Raw genomic sequence first — 19,989 nt, forward strand, 5'->3', positions numbered from 1 at the left:
GTTTCAGTCCTGTGCATGTACGGTTTATCTACACTTAACCAGAGGAGCTGTGTGTGTGTGTGCGTGTGTGGAAGATTGTGCGTGTGCGGTATGAGTGGAAGATTGTGTGGTTGCGTGCGCGGTATGAGTGGAAGATTGTGTGGCTGCGTGTGTGCGTGCGTGCGCGCGCGGTATGAGTAGAAGATTGTGTGGTTGCGTGTGTGTGTGCGTGCAGTATGAGTGGAAGTGTTGTGAAATTTTGTGTTTGTGAGACTGTATGTATGAGAGTAGGGTTGTGTGTCTGTATGTGTGTTCCTCACCTCCACAATGCCGTGGCTGATGGTGCCGTACTGCCGTTTCCTCAGCAGGACGAGGCTGATCACGATGACGGTTGCTATGGCGACGGCGATCACCAGCAGGCCGATGAGGGCGGAGCTGCTGAAGCTGAAGTCCTCACCCAGCGGGCGGTAACGGTACAACTCCTGAGGGACAGAGGAGCAGTGAGGACAGGAGGGACAGGACAAGGACAACAGGACACAACACGGTTTGTTCTACACAAATAACGACAGCATTGTTAGGCCTGGGCCAGCTGTTTCCAGATGTTTACTGTTTACACACACTAACAGCAGACGCATGGTGCCAGAAACCAGCTAATATTTATGCAATATTTCATCATAGCTCCACCTTCTGCCTGGGACTTACTTAAAACTCTGTTTTACAATGTTATTACTATTTATTAATATTTTTTTTAAAGCAAAACAACGTGACCACAACTTTGACAATTGTAATTTTCATACTATTAATTAATTTAAAAATTGAAAATTATTTATTCATTTCAAGTGATGTAATATCTTGTATAAATCATTTGAAATGAATTATTTATGATACATTTTCATGTTATTCATTCATATTTTAAAAACGTTATTAAATTCTGTATTATAAGATATTTATACTTGATATATTTATTACATACTGTATTATTATTATTATTGAAATAATATTTTTTAAATCATATCTTTTTTAATGTATGTTCATAAAAAATTGATTTATTTTAGTCTTTCAATAAGTTTCATGTTACTCATTATTCATTCATATTATTGAAAATTCTGTATTATTATGAGATATTTCTACTAGATGTATTTATATATAAAAAATATTATTATTGAAATAATTAATATTATCTAAAAAATGTATTTTAATGTATACACATAACACATTGATTAATTTTGTTATTCTTTAACTAATACTGAATTAGCGCCCCCTAGTAACGGTACTATAACTGCATGATGTGTTTAGTTGATGTTGATTAACTTCTAGAATCACAAAATTAGACCAAGAGCCACCTGTTGTATTGAAATAAGCAGGTATAGATGGATTTTGCTCATTTTGGTTTAAAATGTGTACGTGTTTCACACATTTTTCCTTTGAATTACTTTGGTCCAGATTCCCATGGAGAGAGAAGCTGAAATAGATGTAAACAAAGTGCTCTCAGCGTGAACTGTGCACGTTGTGTTTACTTTGGCTCACAGATGTTCTCACAGTGATAGGAAAGGCAGTAGCCGCCTCGGTCGATACCGTACTTATCCCTGGGATCTGCTCCTGAGCCGCTGCACAGCGCTGTCAGCATCAATAGTAATAACAGAAAGAAATGCGAGCAACATCGGCGTCGACCTATATACAAGATCCTCTTTAGAGAATGAGGAGAAAACTTTGAAAGCCTGGAATTGGATTTTCTTTCTCTGCGTGAAATGTGGTTTTTGATTTTTGTGAGCAGAGAAAGTGGAAATAAGCTTCAGTACTTCATGTTGTCACAGAAATCACAGGTTAACACGTGTTGGGACTTCCCTTGTTTCCTATTATATGTAATATATGCAAACTACACAGATTTAGACAAAGCAATGCTGAACATTAAAGACAAGTGTGGTTATAATTTATGTAACATGATACAGGAGCAGCAATAAAATCATCTCCAGGAATTCTCAACAAGTGTCACTAGCACTAATAGTAATAAACCTTATATCACTGGTTTTCCAACCTTTTTAAGATCGTTTTAACAAGATTTATATTTGAGAAAGTATAGAATACTGTTGTGTAAGATTGTGTCGTGTTGACATTTCAAAAGTAATTTAAAGATAATAAGAATTTAACAATTAAAAGAATGACATTTAATCACTAATTATTTTTAATCAATTATTAGACACTTCAGATGGCCCCATTTAAATTACAGCTGACCCCAAGGTTGAAAAACATCGTCTTATATGCTGATAAGGGGGCGGGGAAAAGCAAATTCAGGCTCACCATTGGCTTTAGAAATTATTACAACCAATCAGGGAGCTGGATTTGGTTATAATCCCTCCTACTTCCTTTGCATTAGGTCTACTAGTTAGATTTTGAGTGTACTAGGAAATAGGGATCTCCCAATACAACTTTTTCTTTTCCGATATGATACTGATATTGCAGCCTTGCGTATCGGCCGATACCGATATTGATCCGATATCAGCATGAATCATACATACTTACTACTTCATTTTTTTTCTTTAATAAAAAACAAAAAAAATTGTTATTTTTGTAGTGTGGAATGTTAGAAAAGGCTTGATCAAGTGATGTTACTCAGAGAACGATAGTCGGCAACAAACTGGTTACATAAATTTTAATCTTCAACATAATATCTACAGTTTTCTACAATTAAATAAAATAAATGAATTGAGGGAAGAAAGAAAAAAAAAAAAAAAAAGAAGAATCCAGAGTTTTGAATCTGATATTCGTTTTCAGGCTAATATCAGATCGGGACACCTCTACTAGGAAACAGTTTGTCCTACTACTAGTAAAGGCTTTTAGTGTCCTAGTGCATGAGAAGACTACATGAATGTATTCAGCAGAAAAAAGTGGTTTTAAGGGTGTACTGGTAAAAACTTAAAGCTTTACTAGAACTACTAATAACACAAAATTGTTAACAACTATTTTGCTTTAGGAGTAAAGTCTTCCTGTGCATTAGTATACCAAAAACCCTTCATTATTAGAACAAAAGGTTTGTTTACTGGTACTACTAATCTAGTGACACTCATAATCTCACTGGTAATACTAGTAGACCTAATACAAATCAAGTAGGAGGGATTATAACCAAATCCAGCTATGTGATTAATATTAATATTTTTGAAAGCCAATGGCCAGCTTGAATTAGCTTTTCTCCACCTTCTTATTGGCATATAAGGCTTACTAGTTGTACTAGTGACACGTTTTGCTTCACTAGTAAAGTCTACTTGCCCACTAGTAAAAGGTAAAATTGAGTAGTTGATATCAAACTGATGCTAAACAGCTTTCCATGAACTTCCTGAATCTAGTTAATAAACCACTGAAAATTGCCGACTGGTGCAATGTGCATGCAAACATTTAACATTTGGTTAAAATAAACACCTAGACTCCACATCGCAGTAATAATCTCTCCTGTGTGACCCACACAAGTCCCACAAAGACAGATTTGTCTCTAATAATGTTAATTCGTACACACAAACTGAGCATGCTCAGCTTGGATTCACATTCACTGTATGAACTGCATGCAACTCATGCAGAAATAAACAAACTACAGTAACCCGAGGTTTGGAAATGAATTAAAAAAAAAAACATTGTGCTGTGATGTAACACAGCGAGTGTCCTGCTTTCTCATACCTAACGTTCCCAGAGAGCCCTGAAGAGGGCGCCGCTGTACTCACCAGCTTATCATCATGCATAATGCTGACTCTCTCTGCACTGTAAACCACTTCTTTAACATCCAGTGACTCATCAATCACCTGTCAACACAGACAGGGGAGCGCACGTTACCCACGCCGTCATTTGGGACATGGAAAGCAGGAACAGAAAAGGCGAGACAGAGGGGGGCGGGGTCTAATCCTGGTCCACAGTTTGTCCACATTCAGGGTCACCCAAATAGGATATATCTGACAATTCTTTACTCACTTATGTATAACTTCAATGTTTGATGTTCTATACAAAGGTGGGCAACTGTTATCATAGCGAGGGCAACAAACGTGATAGAATAATGACCATTCTGAGCATTAATACAGAGAAGGGGTTGTGTTGCTGTTTTGTGTTTCTGTTATTATTTTGTGTATTTTTGTTGTTTAATTTCTCTGGCCATTCTGTGTGTTTTGGTTGGTGTTTACTGCACTATTAGTCATTGTTGTGTATTTTTGTTGTTAGTTTGTCTATTTCTCCCATTGTTTTGTATATCTTTTTGCCATTTTGTATACTTTGGTTAGTGTTCATTGTGTTATTAGTCACATTTGTTTATGTTTGTGTTTTATTCTGTATATTTTTCTGTGATTTGTGTATTTTGTTACATTTTCTGCAACTTAGGTTGTCATTTTGTATATTTATCTGCCCGTTAGTGTTCTTTGGTTGGTGTTAGGTGAGGTGTTAGTCAATTCTATGTATTTTTGTTGTCATTTTGTGTATTTTTGTATATTTGTTATCTTTTTTTTATTGTTTTGTACATTTTTGTGTCTTTGTTTGTATATTTTTCGTTATTTTTGTCAGTTTTTCAACGCTTTTCTGCAGAGCACATGATCTGTTTGCGTGACGCTGATCTGTGCAACCTGGAGGGCGGAGCCAGCAAACTGCTGAGCACACAGTAGACGAGCCCTTTCTAAATGGCTTTTCATTACCGAGAGCAGTGATCTTAAATCAGGTTTAGCAACACATCGTTCCATTTAAAAACAACAATAACAACAACAAAACTTGCACGAGCAAAAACATGCATGCATGTATCAAATGCTTGATTAACATGTAGAACAAACACGGGCGATGATCACAGACTGGTGAAGCAACGAAGAGCAACATGCACAGAAACAGTTAAAAGTACGAGCTGTATGAAACCTCGAGATATTATTAAAGATAACCTCAAAACTTTTCTACTTGTGCAACTTGAGTAAACATTTAGATCTAAGTTAGTATTGAATTGTTTTGACAGGTTGTGGGAGAATTTATAATTCTTATTGCGGGTGAAGAAAAGGAAAACAATAGAATGTGAAAGCAGCAAGAGGCTCTAAAAGTTATGTATGTCCAAAAAAATGGAACGATTTAGATTAAATATGTATTATGTGAGAGTTGTACAAGAAAAAAACCCATATATTTAAAATGTTATGTATGATAATTAATAAGGTGTCTATTCTCCCCCTGTACTTAAGTCAATCGCTGCGAGCTTCCATCACAGTTACGCACTCTAAGTAGAGCGACCCTGAAATGTGGGCGTTCCCATTCAAATCTGCCCTTGCGCGTATTCTACCGTCTGCCTAAATCCTTTTCCTCTTATGCGCTTCTGAACCTGGAATAAGTGCACTAAATAAAATACAAAAAAATAAATAAACAAACAGTATTATTAAATAAAAATTGAGGAGCCTGGACTTTTCAAACAGCTTTGAATGCTCCAAAAGTGTTTATGATTATACATTTTAGGCCTTGTTTTGTACATTGTTGCATAAACTGTTTTCATCCAATGAGGGACAGACTTTAGGTAAGCTGCAGATCCTCTAAGTGTTGAAGTGGGATTACTTAAATTCTTACTAATCGGCTCTTATTTTGAACTGACTTCATGCAATCGAGGACTTAAAAATCTAAAAATTAATAAATAAAATTAACAGTGTATGTTTCTCTAGGATGATTCAGTAATGTATACAGCATGAAGCGGCTGAGCTCTCACCACGTTCTGGCTGATCTTGGGTTTGCTGTTGATGATCTTCTCCTCTGCACCGATCGGTCCGTCCAATCCAGACATGGCGGAGCCTGAGGAGAAAGAGGAGAGACGCAATCAGCGACGGCAGAACAGTGGGAGAGAAAAGAGTAAAGAAAGCGAGAGTGAAACCAACAGGCAGGAAAGGCGACACTGGTGAGTGACACAAGCAGCTCGTCACCTCCTGCACCGCTGACAAACAAAGAGCTTTCACAGTCTGAGAGGCCATTTGTGTAATTTATACAAAGGTCTTTGTTTTCTAACACATCGTTCAAGAAATGCATCTCAGGACACTTACCAACTTGGATGAGATGGTTAGATTAATTTTATTAACTGTAAAAGGACGTGTGATAAACTCAACTGGGACGAATACAGATGAAAACATTCAATTAATTGATTTAAAACCTACAAAACATTTTTTTTTTTTTTTTAGTGTAAATGTTTGATTTGAGTACTCTTCAAATCAGGCGTTCTCAACTCATGGATTGCGACCCAAAAAGTAGTCGAGGACCTCTTTTTTGTGGGTCACGGGAAGGTTAAAGGTGAATTACGTGAAAAACATTTTAATTTTTTTGTTGCACAAATAAAATCCACTAAAAACTTCTTTTAAAAACTACTTTAAAATAAAAATGCAGATAACAACAATGTAATTTCACATTTACATCTAACATTTCCATCATTTTATTGATTTATCAACTGGTTTTATTACAGCGGAAAAAGTACTACTTTCATACTTTAGGTCCTTCACTGTGGAAACAGTTTCTTAATGAGATTCTATGAAAACTAATAAATTGTTGGAATAAACCAATCAAGTTGCCAAGTTTTTTGGAGTTTAAACAAACTATACATCCGTTTTTTTTGTTTTTTTTGCACATTTAACCCTTAAGTTATTGTTACCTGTGGGCACATTTAAAGGAAAGGCGACGTCTTCTATAAACTACGGAAGCCCCAGAGGGAGTAAAGAAAATAACCAGTGATAGTGTGATGTGTGTGAGCGGTATGTGTGATGATGGGATGAAGCAGATGAAACAAAAAGCAACAGAAGGCACCAACCTTTGTTGAAGGCACGTGGGGACTCTGATAGGTCGCCTTGGCGTTAGAAATGAGCAACAAAACCAAAAAAACAGAGAGAGAAGACAGAAAACTTAGGTAAGAAGAGAGAAGTCAGGGTGTGTTAATTGATAAGAAACAGAGTTTGTTAATAAAAAAAGTGCAAAAAATGAATCTTGGGGAAACCAAATAATAAGTCGGTGTGCTTCCTCTGAGCCTTTAGGGCTTTAAACCGCTCTTAATGGTAATAATTTCTCTAAATGGAGCTGGATAAGTCGGTACACACTAGTTTAGGTTCCTGTCCTCAATACCAAACAGGCCAGCATGTTCAAACTGATGGATAAGTCTGTTTAGAATCATAAAGGCAGCTTTGGTTCAACACTGAACCATTGCCTCCTTCTCAATGGTTTGTAAAAATGTGTGTTTTCACATGGAAACATGCGTAAACTGAAAAAACAAGCCCCGACCACTCATCCTTTAAGATTTGAATAAATACCAACATTTTCATTGTCTGTGAACTTTAGATTCTACTATTTAGATTTTTCACATTTCCAAGGATGATATAAATGCAGCTAATGACTGTAGTGTTAAACTACATTTAGAAACTCTCGGTGCACATTTAAAAACCAGGACATTTTCCATCACAACTATCCAACACTACCACTGATTGGAAGATAATCTTGGAATCAACTTTCACTCCAGTGTTGTGATTGATTAATTATGTTAATATATATTATTTATTCATTTTCTTCTGCTGACTAGTTTGCAAGAATGATTTATGAGGGAATTTCTCTTTTTTTTTTTTGTTTTTTTTTTTTTCTTCTGTTCGTGTAGATTTGTGGCACAAATGTAATGGCATACAGAGCTGCATGCTCTGTGCCCAGTGTTAATCTGATGTCACTGCTGCTTGTTTGATTGGTGTGACTTATTTGCTCCTCACCCTCGGGCTCCGTACGGGACCCCAGTGATGTGACCTGGATGGGTCGGTAGGGCTTGTTCTCAGAGACGGGGACTTCCACGCTCTCTTCAGACGACGACACGGTGACGTCGGGCTGAGATTCAGAGATGTAGGACAGGAACTGGTCCATGTCGGCTTTCTGCTCCTGCAGAAGCTCGTCTGTAAAGTAGGCAGAGAGTGTGAGACATTGTTACCATAAAAGTATTTCCAATGTTTCCTTACATGCAGACTGCATGTGACTTATTTCAAACAATTATTTATTCATTCATTCATTAAACATCTCATTAATTCAACTTTAAAGACTACAGCCAAAATACTGTTTGAGCTCAGTGAACCTTTACTTTTCTCAGCATTTACGTAGGTGACTTCTACACCTGTAGCTTTATCAGACTTAGTTTGCAAAGTTTGGAAATGACCTGTCATACAGAGATTCAACACTTATAAATAAATCAAAAGGTATAAAAGTGTTAATTTTGGCCAGCTTTATAGATTTAGGCTGTTTAAATATGACGTCAAAATGAGTATGTAGTAAACAATTGATAATGCTAGAAAAACCCAAATGCATGTACTCAACCGCCCCATGATGCATTGCGAGCGGAATGTAAAATCATCCTGGGACCGGCTTGAAGCTAAAAGTCAAACATCCCCTTTTCAAAACAAGAAGACGTGATCATCAACATCCCCCGCCAGATTGGTTGTCATTATAACTCACAACCTTTTCCTAAATGTCCTAAATGGTAAATGGTAAATGGACTTGATTTTATATAGCGCTTTATCACCACACTGAAGCAGTCTCAAAGCGCTTTACATATCAGCTCATTCACCCAATCACTCTCACATTCACACACCAGTGGGACAGGACTGCCATACAAGGCGCTAGTCGACCACTGGGAGCAACTTAGGGTTCAGTGTCTTGCCCAAGGACACTTCGACACATAGTCAGGTACTGGGATCGAACCCCCAACCTCTCGATCAGAAGACGACCCACTACCACCTGAGCCACGGTCGCCCTTCTAATCTAAGAATTTAGATGTATATATATGAAAATATTATCACATCAGAATATAAAATTACTAACTATGTTAAACAGTTTCTAAAAAAGTTGTCCCTTTTGAAGATACCTTGAACAAAGTTTAAAAAAAAAAAACAGCACAAGGGCAATAACTCCGGAAAAAAATATTGCGCATTTTTCATTTTCAAACTTCATCAAGGTATTGATACCCTGAAGCCACACACCAAATTTGGTTATCCTATCTTAAACGGTGTCTGTTCAAGGTATCTTCATAGGGGACAGCTTTTCTCAGAGTCCAAAAAATGGAAACAAGGGCAATAACTCTGGAAAAAATAACTTTGCTTTTTAACTTTAACGTTTTTGATACCCCAAAGACACACTTTGTGACGGGAGATAATAAGAGCATCTCTTATTTTCTAACATTAGTTTTTCAACACTTTTGTAAATAGGGCTTGTTTTGAAGCTAACTGGAAATTTTGTCAGTGGCATAACGGAGGGTCTCCAAAAATGTCAGAATGAGGTGAGTTTCGTGGATCAAATGAGCACATGTTGATATTCTCACTTCAAATGTTTTCAGAACTTTCAAAGGTGGACAATCAACTGAGATGATTAGCCTCAGCGTGCTTCAGGTTTTTGTTATCATAGGTTCCAAATGCATCTTGGGAAACTTGGAAGTATACTTCAGTGGGAACGCTAAGCATCCTAATCATACTACATATAGTATATAGTAGACAGTATATACTCATTGTGTTTGTAGTGTATAATACAGAGTGTGCCTTCTCAAACATAGCCTTAGCTTTACGATTAAAGATTAAGTCTGATCTGATTGAAGTTTGGGGTAAAATCCAGTCTGTAGTTTGTGGGTGAAGAGAAAACCAAACCTAATACTGATGCCTGTGCTCAGCTCACCTGTGGTAGAATGTGGGCTTACTGCTTTAGAAAACCTGGCTACACATTCCTCCTCTCTGAGCTGCAACAGGAGATCTTTGTTCCCTTCGTCCGCTAAGCACCAATTAGTAGTTTTCTGTGAGCGATTTTTCTTTGTAGACCTGCACAAGTCCCTAAAGAAGAGTGTGTGTGTGTTCTCTCTGTGCGTGACCCAGTTCTGTCACCGTCTGCACGTCGCCCTTTAATCTGCACCAAAGTATGAATCTTTCAGAAATGAAGCAGAAAGGAGAAAATGTTGAACCATCCACAACTTTTCCTGCTGCTGAAGATGAAAATGATTCAGGAAGAGTTTCAAAGCTTTGTGTTTGAAAAGCTGCCGAGTGGAAAACCTTTACAAAAATTGTTATTCTACCTACATACAGTACGAGACACAAAAGAACTTCTCCCTGCTCTCGTTTTACCTTTCACACAAAAGACGAAAAAAAAGGAGAAGGTGTAGATTTCCTTCCTGGTGGCTTTGATCTGACTCACCAATTTCATCCTGAATCTCTTCGGCAACGTACGGCACTTTGTAGAGCAGCGACAGACTCTGGTTCATCCGCTCCTCGATCACCCGCAGGTGTGTCATCACCTGAGGATGGTGAAAGTAAGTTAGAAAGTAATCAGAAAATAATAAAACACACTGAGAAGAGGCTAAAATCTATTGCCAACACCAACCAATGCAGTGTATCAGACAGGGGCAAATAGACAAAATGAGAGAAAAATACACATAATGAGAATAAAATATAGAAAAGGACAACAGAAACACAAAACCGATAGATACCCAAAAACACACAAAATGAGAAGAAAAAACTAACAGGACAACAAAAACACACATAATGGGAAGAACATATACAATAGGACTTCAAAAACACACAAAATGAGAGAAAAACACACATAATGGGAAGAAAATATACAATAGGACTTCAAAAACACACAATGACAACAAAAACACAAGAATATGTCCAAATACAAGAAAGGACAACAAAAACACACAAAATAAGAGAAAAATACACATGACCACAACAAAAAATAACAGCGTACTAAAATAATGTGATTTAATAAAGAACATTTTATCATTTTAAAAAGAACCTTAATATTTACAATTCTATTTTAATAGTTATTGTGCTAAACCCATTGGTTTATTTGCTGTAAATATTGTAAAAGAAAACAAAGAAGCTAAAAAAACAAAAACAAAAATGTGGACAAAAATCCTTCAAATCTAACCAGATGTAATAAAATAAAAAAAAGTAATGTTCACGCGACTAAACAAGGTGACACATTTGTGCTGAATCAACACTGACAGACTTCCAGTCAGACAACTCATACACATACAACAAGTCGCTACAAGTTAGACATAAAGCCGTTCTTACGACACAGCACGTCACTGAAACAAATGTTTTAATATTTACTGAAATAAATCTATTCCACTCACTGCAACCAGAGAAGTTTGGAGAATTATGAGTTGGTAGAAATGAGCAGGCTGCAGTTCACCACAGACACCAACAGGTGGCGACAACACACGGAAAACACCACCTCAGTGACTCCCACAGCAAATATCTGTGATTTAGTCTCAAAAGAGTGTTTGGAGGAACAAATATCACTGACTTATTCATTTCAAGAACAATGCTCCTTATTCAACAGAAACAGACTGAAAATAAGACAGATTCACCCACAGATTTCCATCTGCACTGTCCTGACAGATGAGAGCAGAGACACAAAAATATGTTTGTCTGATCCGAGGGCCACGTTATAGAACAATGACCAGTCTGAACACCAGAACAAGAAAAAAACTAAGTTTTTTTCTATTTAAACTCTCATTATATGGACCTTTCTTATGTTTTTGTTGACGTTTATCTGTCTTTGGAGTCATTTTGTGTGTTTTTCATGTGTTTTTGGCATCATTGTGTAAGTCTTTTGTGCATTTTAGTTGTCGTTTTGTGCATCAATCGGTCATTTTATTGATAGTTTGTGTATTTTTGGATTCATATTGTGTATATATTTTTTGTGTATCATTTTGTGACGGTGTTTTTGGAGTACTTTATTCCAAATATTTGTCAATTTGAGAGTTTTTTTTCTTGGATTTTTGTCGTTAACGTGTTCTTCTGTGTGTTTATGGAATCATTTAGTTGACTTATTTGTCATTTTGAGAGTTTTTATGGGTTTTCTGTCCTTTGTGTTTTTGGCCTCATTTTGTATGTTTTAGGAGCTTATGGAGTCATTTTATGCAACTTCCGGCCAAATCCCTGCACACCAGCATTACACAAGACCTGATGCTGTGTTAATCTTGGGCTGAGGCTTAAATGAGAGAAGCGTCCCGCCTCCAGGACTGCATCAAACACACACACACACACACACTTTCAACCTCCCACACACACTGAGAAAGACGGAGACATCCTTATTCCTCTCTGCTCTGAGCACGACCCGAAGCACAAGATCCTCCTCGTTTGTTCTTACAATGAACAGCCAAACCACAAAATATCTAGCATACACTGTGTTATCAAGTTTTGCTCTATGTCTACAACAGAGGTGTCAAACTTAAGGCTAGTTGGCCAAATCCTGCCTATTAGAGCATATCGTCTGGACCATGGGATGATTTTTCAGTGTAAAATCTACAAACGCCATATTATCTAATTTAGGATATGTGTGAATGAATGGTTTGCATGCAAGTACATTAAATTGTTGGAATTTCATTTATTTTTCTTGTCTTGTCAGGCAGAGAACAAACTCCTAAACAAAAACCCACTGCTGAACATCACTTTGATCCTTTGATGGACAGCAGAGTCATATCAAAATAACATTGAAATTCACGCACATTTTAAAGATTGTGCACAGAAATTTGTCGTACTGAAGCTCAAATGTTTTCTGTGATGAAGCTGTAGCTATGACATGAAACTGGTTAATTTTATTCAAGTCATGGATCCGAGTTCATCTGAGTGACTCCCACATTTGTTCCACTTCACTAGAGTCCTGATTATTTTCAGTGAGTCTTGTCATTTTAACCCTAAGGCCGGATTAAAAAAAAACAACTTCAGTTGTTTGAATTGTATGTATTTTAATGTAAAAAAGGAACGTCATTATATACAATTTCTCTCTGTTTTATTTTCTAAATTGTATGCATTTAACTTTCAGGTGTTTTATTTTGAAAAATCCCAACTTCCGCTTGAATGCACCTACTTCCAGTCCTAAGAGTTTCCAATGCAATAAAATTATATTATATGTGATATAATATATTATAATATATAATAAATATAATTTTATATATATATGTCATAAAATATTTTATCCAGTTGTTGGTTTAATGGTGTTTGTGGGATTCTGTCAGTGAATCAATTCAAGTGAATCCTTGACACTCGCCTTCAGTCTCAGTAAAGATTTAACTCTTTAAAGCTGATATTTGGAGGATGAAAAGAGAGAGAGAAAATTCAAAAGTGAATGTCTTGATGTCCCTCCCTAAACAGCTCCACTTCCTCCCCTGCCTCTGCCAATCTACCCGAAGCCACGCCTCTACTTTTGTGTATGCGCATCGCGGAACAAAACGATATTTAACACACCAACACACGTGTAGTATTGCTTTTCACTAATAAAACACTTATAGTTGTTTGATTAAAACATGTTTATTACTTGTCCATGAGAAATGTCGCCAAATCAGGGTCAGTTCGGAATCCTTTTAAAAGCCACAACTCCCTCCACCTTTGAAAAGCAGCTCCGAGATAAATTCTGATGCGGTCACAAAGATGTTTATCCGCAAGCTTTGTACCCAGACTTTTCTTTAGATTTTTAGTAGAAGCTTTGGAGTTTCGGAGTGCTCCTCCATGATGATACGCTGCTCAGAGTGATAGCTGTTTGCTACTGTGATGAGCGGCCTTGTTTTCGTGCACAATTTACTCATGCGCATTCACTTTGATTGACAGCCTTCGCTACAGGAAGTCGAAGCCTATTGGCTGGGCGATAGCGGCTCAATTTTCTATGGGTCTATAGGATGAAGGTGGGACTTGTATACATTGACGTATATGAACCGGCAGTAGACCATAGTAAAAGATCAGTTAGGTATTTTTACACATTTCAAAAGAATCATACATAAACATAGATTTCTCAGAAACTCCGGATATCAGCTTTAAATGGACTCGTTCAATAACCAACCAAGTCGAACGAGAAGTACAATACAAATATCAAAGTCTGAAATAAATATATATTGTTCTTAGTTCTCTATCCTCTCCTTCCCCACACTTCAACACACAGACATTACTCGTAGAGCAGATCCTACCATGAATCCTTCACCTGAGTCGTGAGTGTGTGAAGCACTGACCTGTGACTTCATCTGAGCAGCTTTCTCTGGATCCACGGTCAGGACGTGCTGGTAGTGGCGGATGGTGTGCTGGCGGTCCTTGTTCTCGGCGCGGACATACCGTCTCAGGGCCTGGAGGATGCGGTGAGGCTGCAGACATACCAGGGATGAAGACAGACGATCACTTAGTTGGATCACTGTTCAGGTTTTCATTTATTGTTGTTTGAGCTTTATGAATCAAAGTGATGCAACGAGCCAAATCAGAGGTGCAACAAATGCAGCCAGTCAGGATATCATTAGAACCATTAGATTTTAAGAAATATGAAATCTTCTCTTCTATTTAGTAATTTCCCAAAGGCTGTTTAAAAACAACACATTTCAGCAGAGCACCAAAACCATACACTGCCCAAAAATCAAAAGCTGAGTGGATAAAAGGCAGCTGGATTAGAGCCGCAGGTTGGAATGTGATGGGGTTTGTGCTCGTGGAGAGATTTTTGTTTTCGCTTTAATCCACTCATTTCATCATCCACAGGCAGATCAAACACAGGTCCGATGGACATGAGCGCAAATGTGTTTGTATGATGATTAGAAAAGGCAAATATTAACAGAGATTTCTCGCGTACTCAATCTTTTCATACTATCCAATGTGATTGCACTACATAATAACTTTGACGTCAGACTTAGTATTGGTAGTACTCATACTAAGTCATACTAAGTATGAGTAGTAGTACTCATACTAAGGACTGTCCCAAATATTCTAGATGCTGGGATAAAATGATTGGTAAAAAAAAAAAAAAAAAATCAGACTATGCTATTATAATTGCGTTCTAACAATAAAAAGATTCATTAGACAATAAAATGGAAAAAAGAATGAAAAAGTATGAAGTTGTTTGCCTGTTGCCAGTTAAAGTCCCTTACTCATGAGTTTTGACATAAAGTGTATGTGTGTCTGCATGTTGCGTACCCTAGGGGGGTCGGCCTGCAGGGCAGCCAGGTAGTTCTCTAGGGCCATGCGGCGGCGGTCGTTCAGCATGGCCTCAACCCGGGCTAGGTGAGTCTCCACTAGCTGCTGCTTCTCGCTGGCCGCCTCCTCCTCCAGGGACTCCACCATGGCTTGGAAGTGCTGCATACAACGTCATCGTCACATATACAAAAAAATACACAAAATGACAACAGAAATGCACAAAACTACACCAAAAAATATACAAAACTACACCAAAAAATGTACAAAACTACACCAAAAAATATACAAAAATACACAAAATGACTCCAGAATCACACTACAATAACAACAAAAAACAATAATAATACAAAAAATGCACAAAAACACAACAAAAAGAAACAAAAATACACATAATGACCCCAAACACATTTATCATGCGCATGTCCCATAGAATGAAATGGGGAAATCGCACACGCTATTTTACTTTGCACCTGCAAATATACCCCCTTATAACATGTGTACATATAACATATGTACACCTCTTTGTACATCCAACCTTCAAACACATACTCATATGAATACATACTTCCGACGGGCACTGTACTAGGATACAGAAATAAAACAGTCATGTGGAGACGTGGCCATCTATAAGGGGAGAGCTTTTTGGGGCCCGTAGAAAAGGTGTGAAATGGGATTTTTTCCAAAACCACATACATTGGTTGATAGTTGCAAATTAGAGTTATCAAAGAGTGGTTCAAAGTGCCAATATTGGAACAATTAGTTTAAACTGGCAAATATTGGGCATGACAAATTGTAAATGTGGATAAATTGGCAAAAATAACCATGAAATATGGTGAAAAGAGGTTAAAAGTGACAATAGTGGGTCAACATATGCAACATGTGGTGGAAAGGGTTTATAGGTGCTGAAAATGAATTGAAAGTGAAAAAACTGTGCAGAAAAGGCATTGAAATTTGATGAAGTGGCAAAAATGCATTAAAAGGAGCAAAAATATTTTGCATCTCATTCTACACTGGAATTATGGAATTGATCAGTTGGCCTCTCGTTTGCGGCTGGATATGCACTCGACCCTTGGAACAAGTGGCGAGTTGTGTGTCTGTTGATACTTTCCGTGGAAGACATCTACATGATTGGAATTATGGTTGCAGGCATGCTGCTGATTGGAGCTGGCAGCTTTCTGACCTATTGCAATGTCTGTATTGCATTGGCAGCTGTTTTGAGAAGGCTGCCAGTCATTTCTGATGGATGGAGCAGGGCTCTCAACACTCAGACTCATGTGATGAATGATCTCAAAAGCAAGCAGGAGCTGCTATTGGAACATTTACGCAAAATTGAATCCAACTTGGAGAAGTTGATTGCTCTGCTTGCTCCTGCTGGGAGACCCGGGACTCAGGGCTATCAGAATAAAGCTAGCCCGAATCGAAAACAAATCGCTTATCGTCTTTGACTCCCAAAGCCAGTCTTGGCTGTCCAAGGCTGTCTCATCTATCACCTGGTGTTATGCAGAAAGGCGCGCCGTTTCCCCCACCCCCATCTTCCTCTCCCCCTCGCCACCTGGAACTTTGTTTCTCAACTGGATCTATTCAAGGTAATCACATGTCATCTGACTGTCTTTGGAAACAGAGTAAAGGGATTATATTTCAACGCCTTGTTGGCCATCTGTTTGCCCTCCCTCCCTCCCCCTAGCTACAGGAAATGCGGTGGAATGCCCACAAAAGGCTGCACACACGCGCCCCCCAGCAGCTGGCAATCCTTTCCTCTTTTCTGCCCAAAAAACTGCGATTCTGACACCTTCCAGATGGAGTCAGGAACTTATTTAGTGTCTTCCACAGCAGACAGTGGCCTGATTGAGCTTCACAGTGACAAAGATAGAGCATCAACAGATAGAGAGGTGCTTTAACGGAGCAGGCAGCGTCAAAGGTGCAGCTCTTACCTGGATCAATGTCTGTCTCTCTGCCTTAGGAAGGTTCTTAGCCTGACGGTCGGCCTCCTCCCACTCTTTTCTGACCTGGACAGAATAAAATGGAGAGAAGAAGGTGGAGGTGAGCAACTCTTCACTCAATAATTTCACTCACAAATTCAATATTTACAATTTCCTGGATGGAATAAAGGCAGAACGATGCAGCGGTGGATAGCAGCCATGTCTTACAACTGCAAGGTGAGGGTTTGTGCTTCATCATCGTCTGCTTTTTATCTTGTGCTTTGTCACATTAACTGATAAAAGATGTGTATCAGATCCCGTTTGAACAACGGAGGGCATGGATGTCAAAGTAAAGGAAGCACACAGAACTGAAGCCCCACATTATTTTATAGTGTGTATCTGGGCTAAAATGGTCCAAAATTTAAAAAAGAATAGATAAAAACTTTAAAAAGTAAATTTTTTTATGAATAAAACATTAATACAAAAATTTAGTGTCTGAAATAAAGTTTTTCTTTAATTGTTCCCAAATATTTTGCTGTTTTCCAATTTTGCGCTTTGATTTTAGGTTTTAATTCTAATTTTTTTTTAATCCCATTTAACAAAAAGTGACTCTTTACATTTACAAAACATAACACGTTTCATTCTATTTTTCAGTCAGTGCATCAAATGCTCCAAGAATAACTTTAATTATGGTAAACTCGATTCATTTCATGGACCTGGGTAAATCTGAGTGACTCACTTGATTAATTTGGTTCATTTTGTATATTTTTGTATTTCTGTTTTCGTTTTGTATATTTTTATTTTCATTTTGTATATTTTTGTTCTATTTGGTATATATTTTTTCTTATTTTGTATATTTTCGCTCTCATTTTGTAAATCTTTGTTGTCAGTTTATAACCGTGTTAGAAAAAACCTAAGGCGATATTTCAGATGAAATTGGTGAACGAGGCCTAATCTTACTAAATCACACACGACAGGCAAACAACCTTTGAGCGTCCACACTCTTTTTAGCACTCTTTATTTGGGATCTTAGTAAATCACGTCCACAGAGTGTTTAAGGATTTGATTCCATATTCGTTGTGAATGAAAAATGTAATGCACCAATCTAATTTTTGTGTATTTCAAAACCACTAGGTTGATTAGAAAAAGGAAAATCACCCTCTCCATGCGGTTGCGGTGCCTGATCTCCAGCTGCTCCTTGGCCCTCTGGAAGCGGCTGTGTTCCTTGTCGTCGGCCGGGGTCTCGAAATAGATGTCTACGTCGTCGGTGGGCTGAGGAGTCGGAGGCGTAACTGTGAAGTCAGAAGCAGATGGTGATTGATCAGACACAGACGGAGGCAGACGGGCGACTTGGAGCAGACAACTCCTCTCCTAGGCATTCCTCCGCTTTTAGTAAGTCTGATACATTTAAGGCAATCTGACACGTCTTTCCATGTTGATTTCTTTCATCTCATACATTGGCTTTTTTGCTGACACAACATCTTTCTGACACTTTAGGGAACATCATGGTTTGACAGCTGGGGTCATCCACTGTACAGGCTCCAGGCCTTTGATCAGAGACATGAAAGAATCCCTCTTTGCATGTCCACAACTTGAAACAACAACGGTGGTGCCAGGAGGAAACGTCATCGATTCATTACTCCAGACAAAGACAAAGGAAAAAAGGGAGGTACAGAGTTTTTTTTCCTACAAACTTTAAAGTGGGCTTTTATGTTTTTGACAAAATCCAGTCAGATTTGGCACAATCTGTGCAAGTGAGTCAACGTGTTGTCAACTCGAGTAAAACACAAATGTGCAGAGCAGCGGCGTGCGTCGGGTTGGCAGTAATAGTGAGTGATGAGAACCATCCGTTTATTTTCTGGTGTGTGCAAATTTACATTTAGGTGCTGTCTGTGTGGAGTTTGCATGTTCTACTCAGGCGCAACACGTGGTATTTTTCCAAAATTGTCCGTGTGTTTGTGTTTGCCCTGCAATGGACTGGTGCCCTGTCCAGGGTGTGGCGCTGCCCGTTCCCACTGAGAGTGTGAAATAGGATTTTTTTTTGATTTGACAAATTTTTCTTGAAATATATATTTCAAAAGGAAATTACCAGAAAGGAAATTCTGGGTTAGATTTGCTGTTGCAAAATGCCACACAGGCACATTTATTAACAAACAGCTGCACAAAATGATCCACTTTAGTCTTTTTCTCCTATAAGGGACAGCACGTGTGAGTGAGTGTTGTACTTGTGGCTTGCTTAGGGGAAGGTCCGGGTTTGGACGCACTCAAGAAATCTATCTAACTGAGCTTTTAATGTTGTTTTGAGAAGCAGTGAAAGCAGCTACTCCTCAAATAACTTATTTAAAACAAACTTCACAGATAAATGAACACTTGAACACAATGTAGGGTGATAACTCATGATCACAGCAGAGTTTAGGTTTGGAAAAAAATTATGTGACGAGTATTTCAACTTTACAGTTTGACCCACATCCCATCCGTTATCTTTGAGGAGGCGGGGCTTATGACCTATACTGCAGCCAATCAGCAGGGGGAGCTCTGAAAATAAAAGCTTCACTCCATCGGGGAGTTTGTTCTGTCCATTCTTTTTACAGTCTAGGTATTAAACCTTGTAATCCAACATAACCAGTCTTAATCTCCTGTAATTTATCCTAACTCACCTTAACATAAACTATTATCCACCACACATCAGATTAGGAAATAAAATGTAAAAGTTGCATTTGTGAGAAAAACAAACTGTCTGCAGAAGCAAAAAAAAGAAAAGAAAAAGAAGAAAGACAGAGAAAGAGTCACTTACTCATGCGTTTGCATACGGCCATGCAGTATTCCTCTGAGTCGAAGTTGTTGCGGTTTCCAGCGCAGCCTCCATATACAAAGCGCACACACTTCCTCTGGCTCAGGTCAAAGTGCCAGCGGGGCATGGAGGCCCTGCAGGGGCCCGTCTCAGCCTCCAGGGTGCACACAGCTGTTATCAGGGAGACAGCTGTTAGATCCTCCAGCCACAGGGGGCAGCACTCAGAGAACAGTCTGATTTACAAAACACTACCAAAACCACAGCAGCAGGGGTTATTTATTTATTTCTTCATTTTGTACTTTTTTCATTCCATCTTACGGAAATGTATTTTCTTCCGTCCTTCCTTTTCTTCTTTAGCTCCTTCCTTCCCTTTATT

The 19,989-nt window shown here is 38.3% G+C and overlaps 1 protein-coding gene and 1 long non-coding RNA gene across 5 annotated transcripts in view; one reads left to right on the forward strand and one right to left on the reverse strand.

The window, feature by feature from the left end:
- aplp2 (amyloid beta (A4) precursor-like protein 2) overlaps positions 1-19,989 on the reverse strand; it is an 89,073-nt gene that overhangs the window by 1,911 nt on the left and 67,173 nt on the right. Inside the window, exons 7-17 of one of the 4 annotated variants that reach the window (XM_028463751.1) lie at positions 19,617-19,784; positions 17,981-18,114; positions 16,835-16,909; positions 14,904-15,062; positions 13,961-14,089; positions 10,144-10,243; positions 7,695-7,871; positions 6,758-6,793; positions 5,675-5,757; positions 3,690-3,767; positions 300-461 (exon numbers count right to left, since the gene is read on the reverse strand). In XM_028463751.1, coding sequence (XP_028319552.1) covers positions 300-461; positions 3,690-3,767; positions 5,675-5,757; positions 6,758-6,793; positions 7,695-7,871; positions 10,144-10,243; positions 13,961-14,089; positions 14,904-15,062; positions 16,835-16,909; positions 17,981-18,114; positions 19,617-19,784 — 1,301 coding nt within the window. The remainder of the gene's footprint in view (positions 1-299; positions 462-3,689; positions 3,768-5,674; positions 5,758-6,757; positions 6,794-7,694; positions 7,872-10,143; positions 10,244-13,960; positions 14,090-14,903; positions 15,063-16,834; positions 16,910-17,980; positions 18,115-19,616; positions 19,785-19,989) is intronic. The other 3 variants (XM_028463752.1, XM_028463753.1, XM_028463755.1) reach the window with 3 other exon arrangements.
- LOC114473947 (uncharacterized) lies at positions 16,011-19,205 on the forward strand. Its single transcript, XR_003675319.1, has 3 exons — positions 16,011-16,943; positions 17,957-18,214; positions 18,320-19,205. It is a non-coding gene; the product is annotated as an uncharacterized LOC114473947 (long non-coding RNA).

Source organism: Gouania willdenowi, chromosome 13, assembly GCF_900634775.1.
Source record: "Gouania willdenowi chromosome 13, fGouWil2.1, whole genome shotgun sequence".
In the NCBI taxonomy this organism is placed as follows: Eukaryota; Metazoa; Chordata; class Actinopteri; order Blenniiformes; family Gobiesocidae; genus Gouania; species Gouania willdenowi.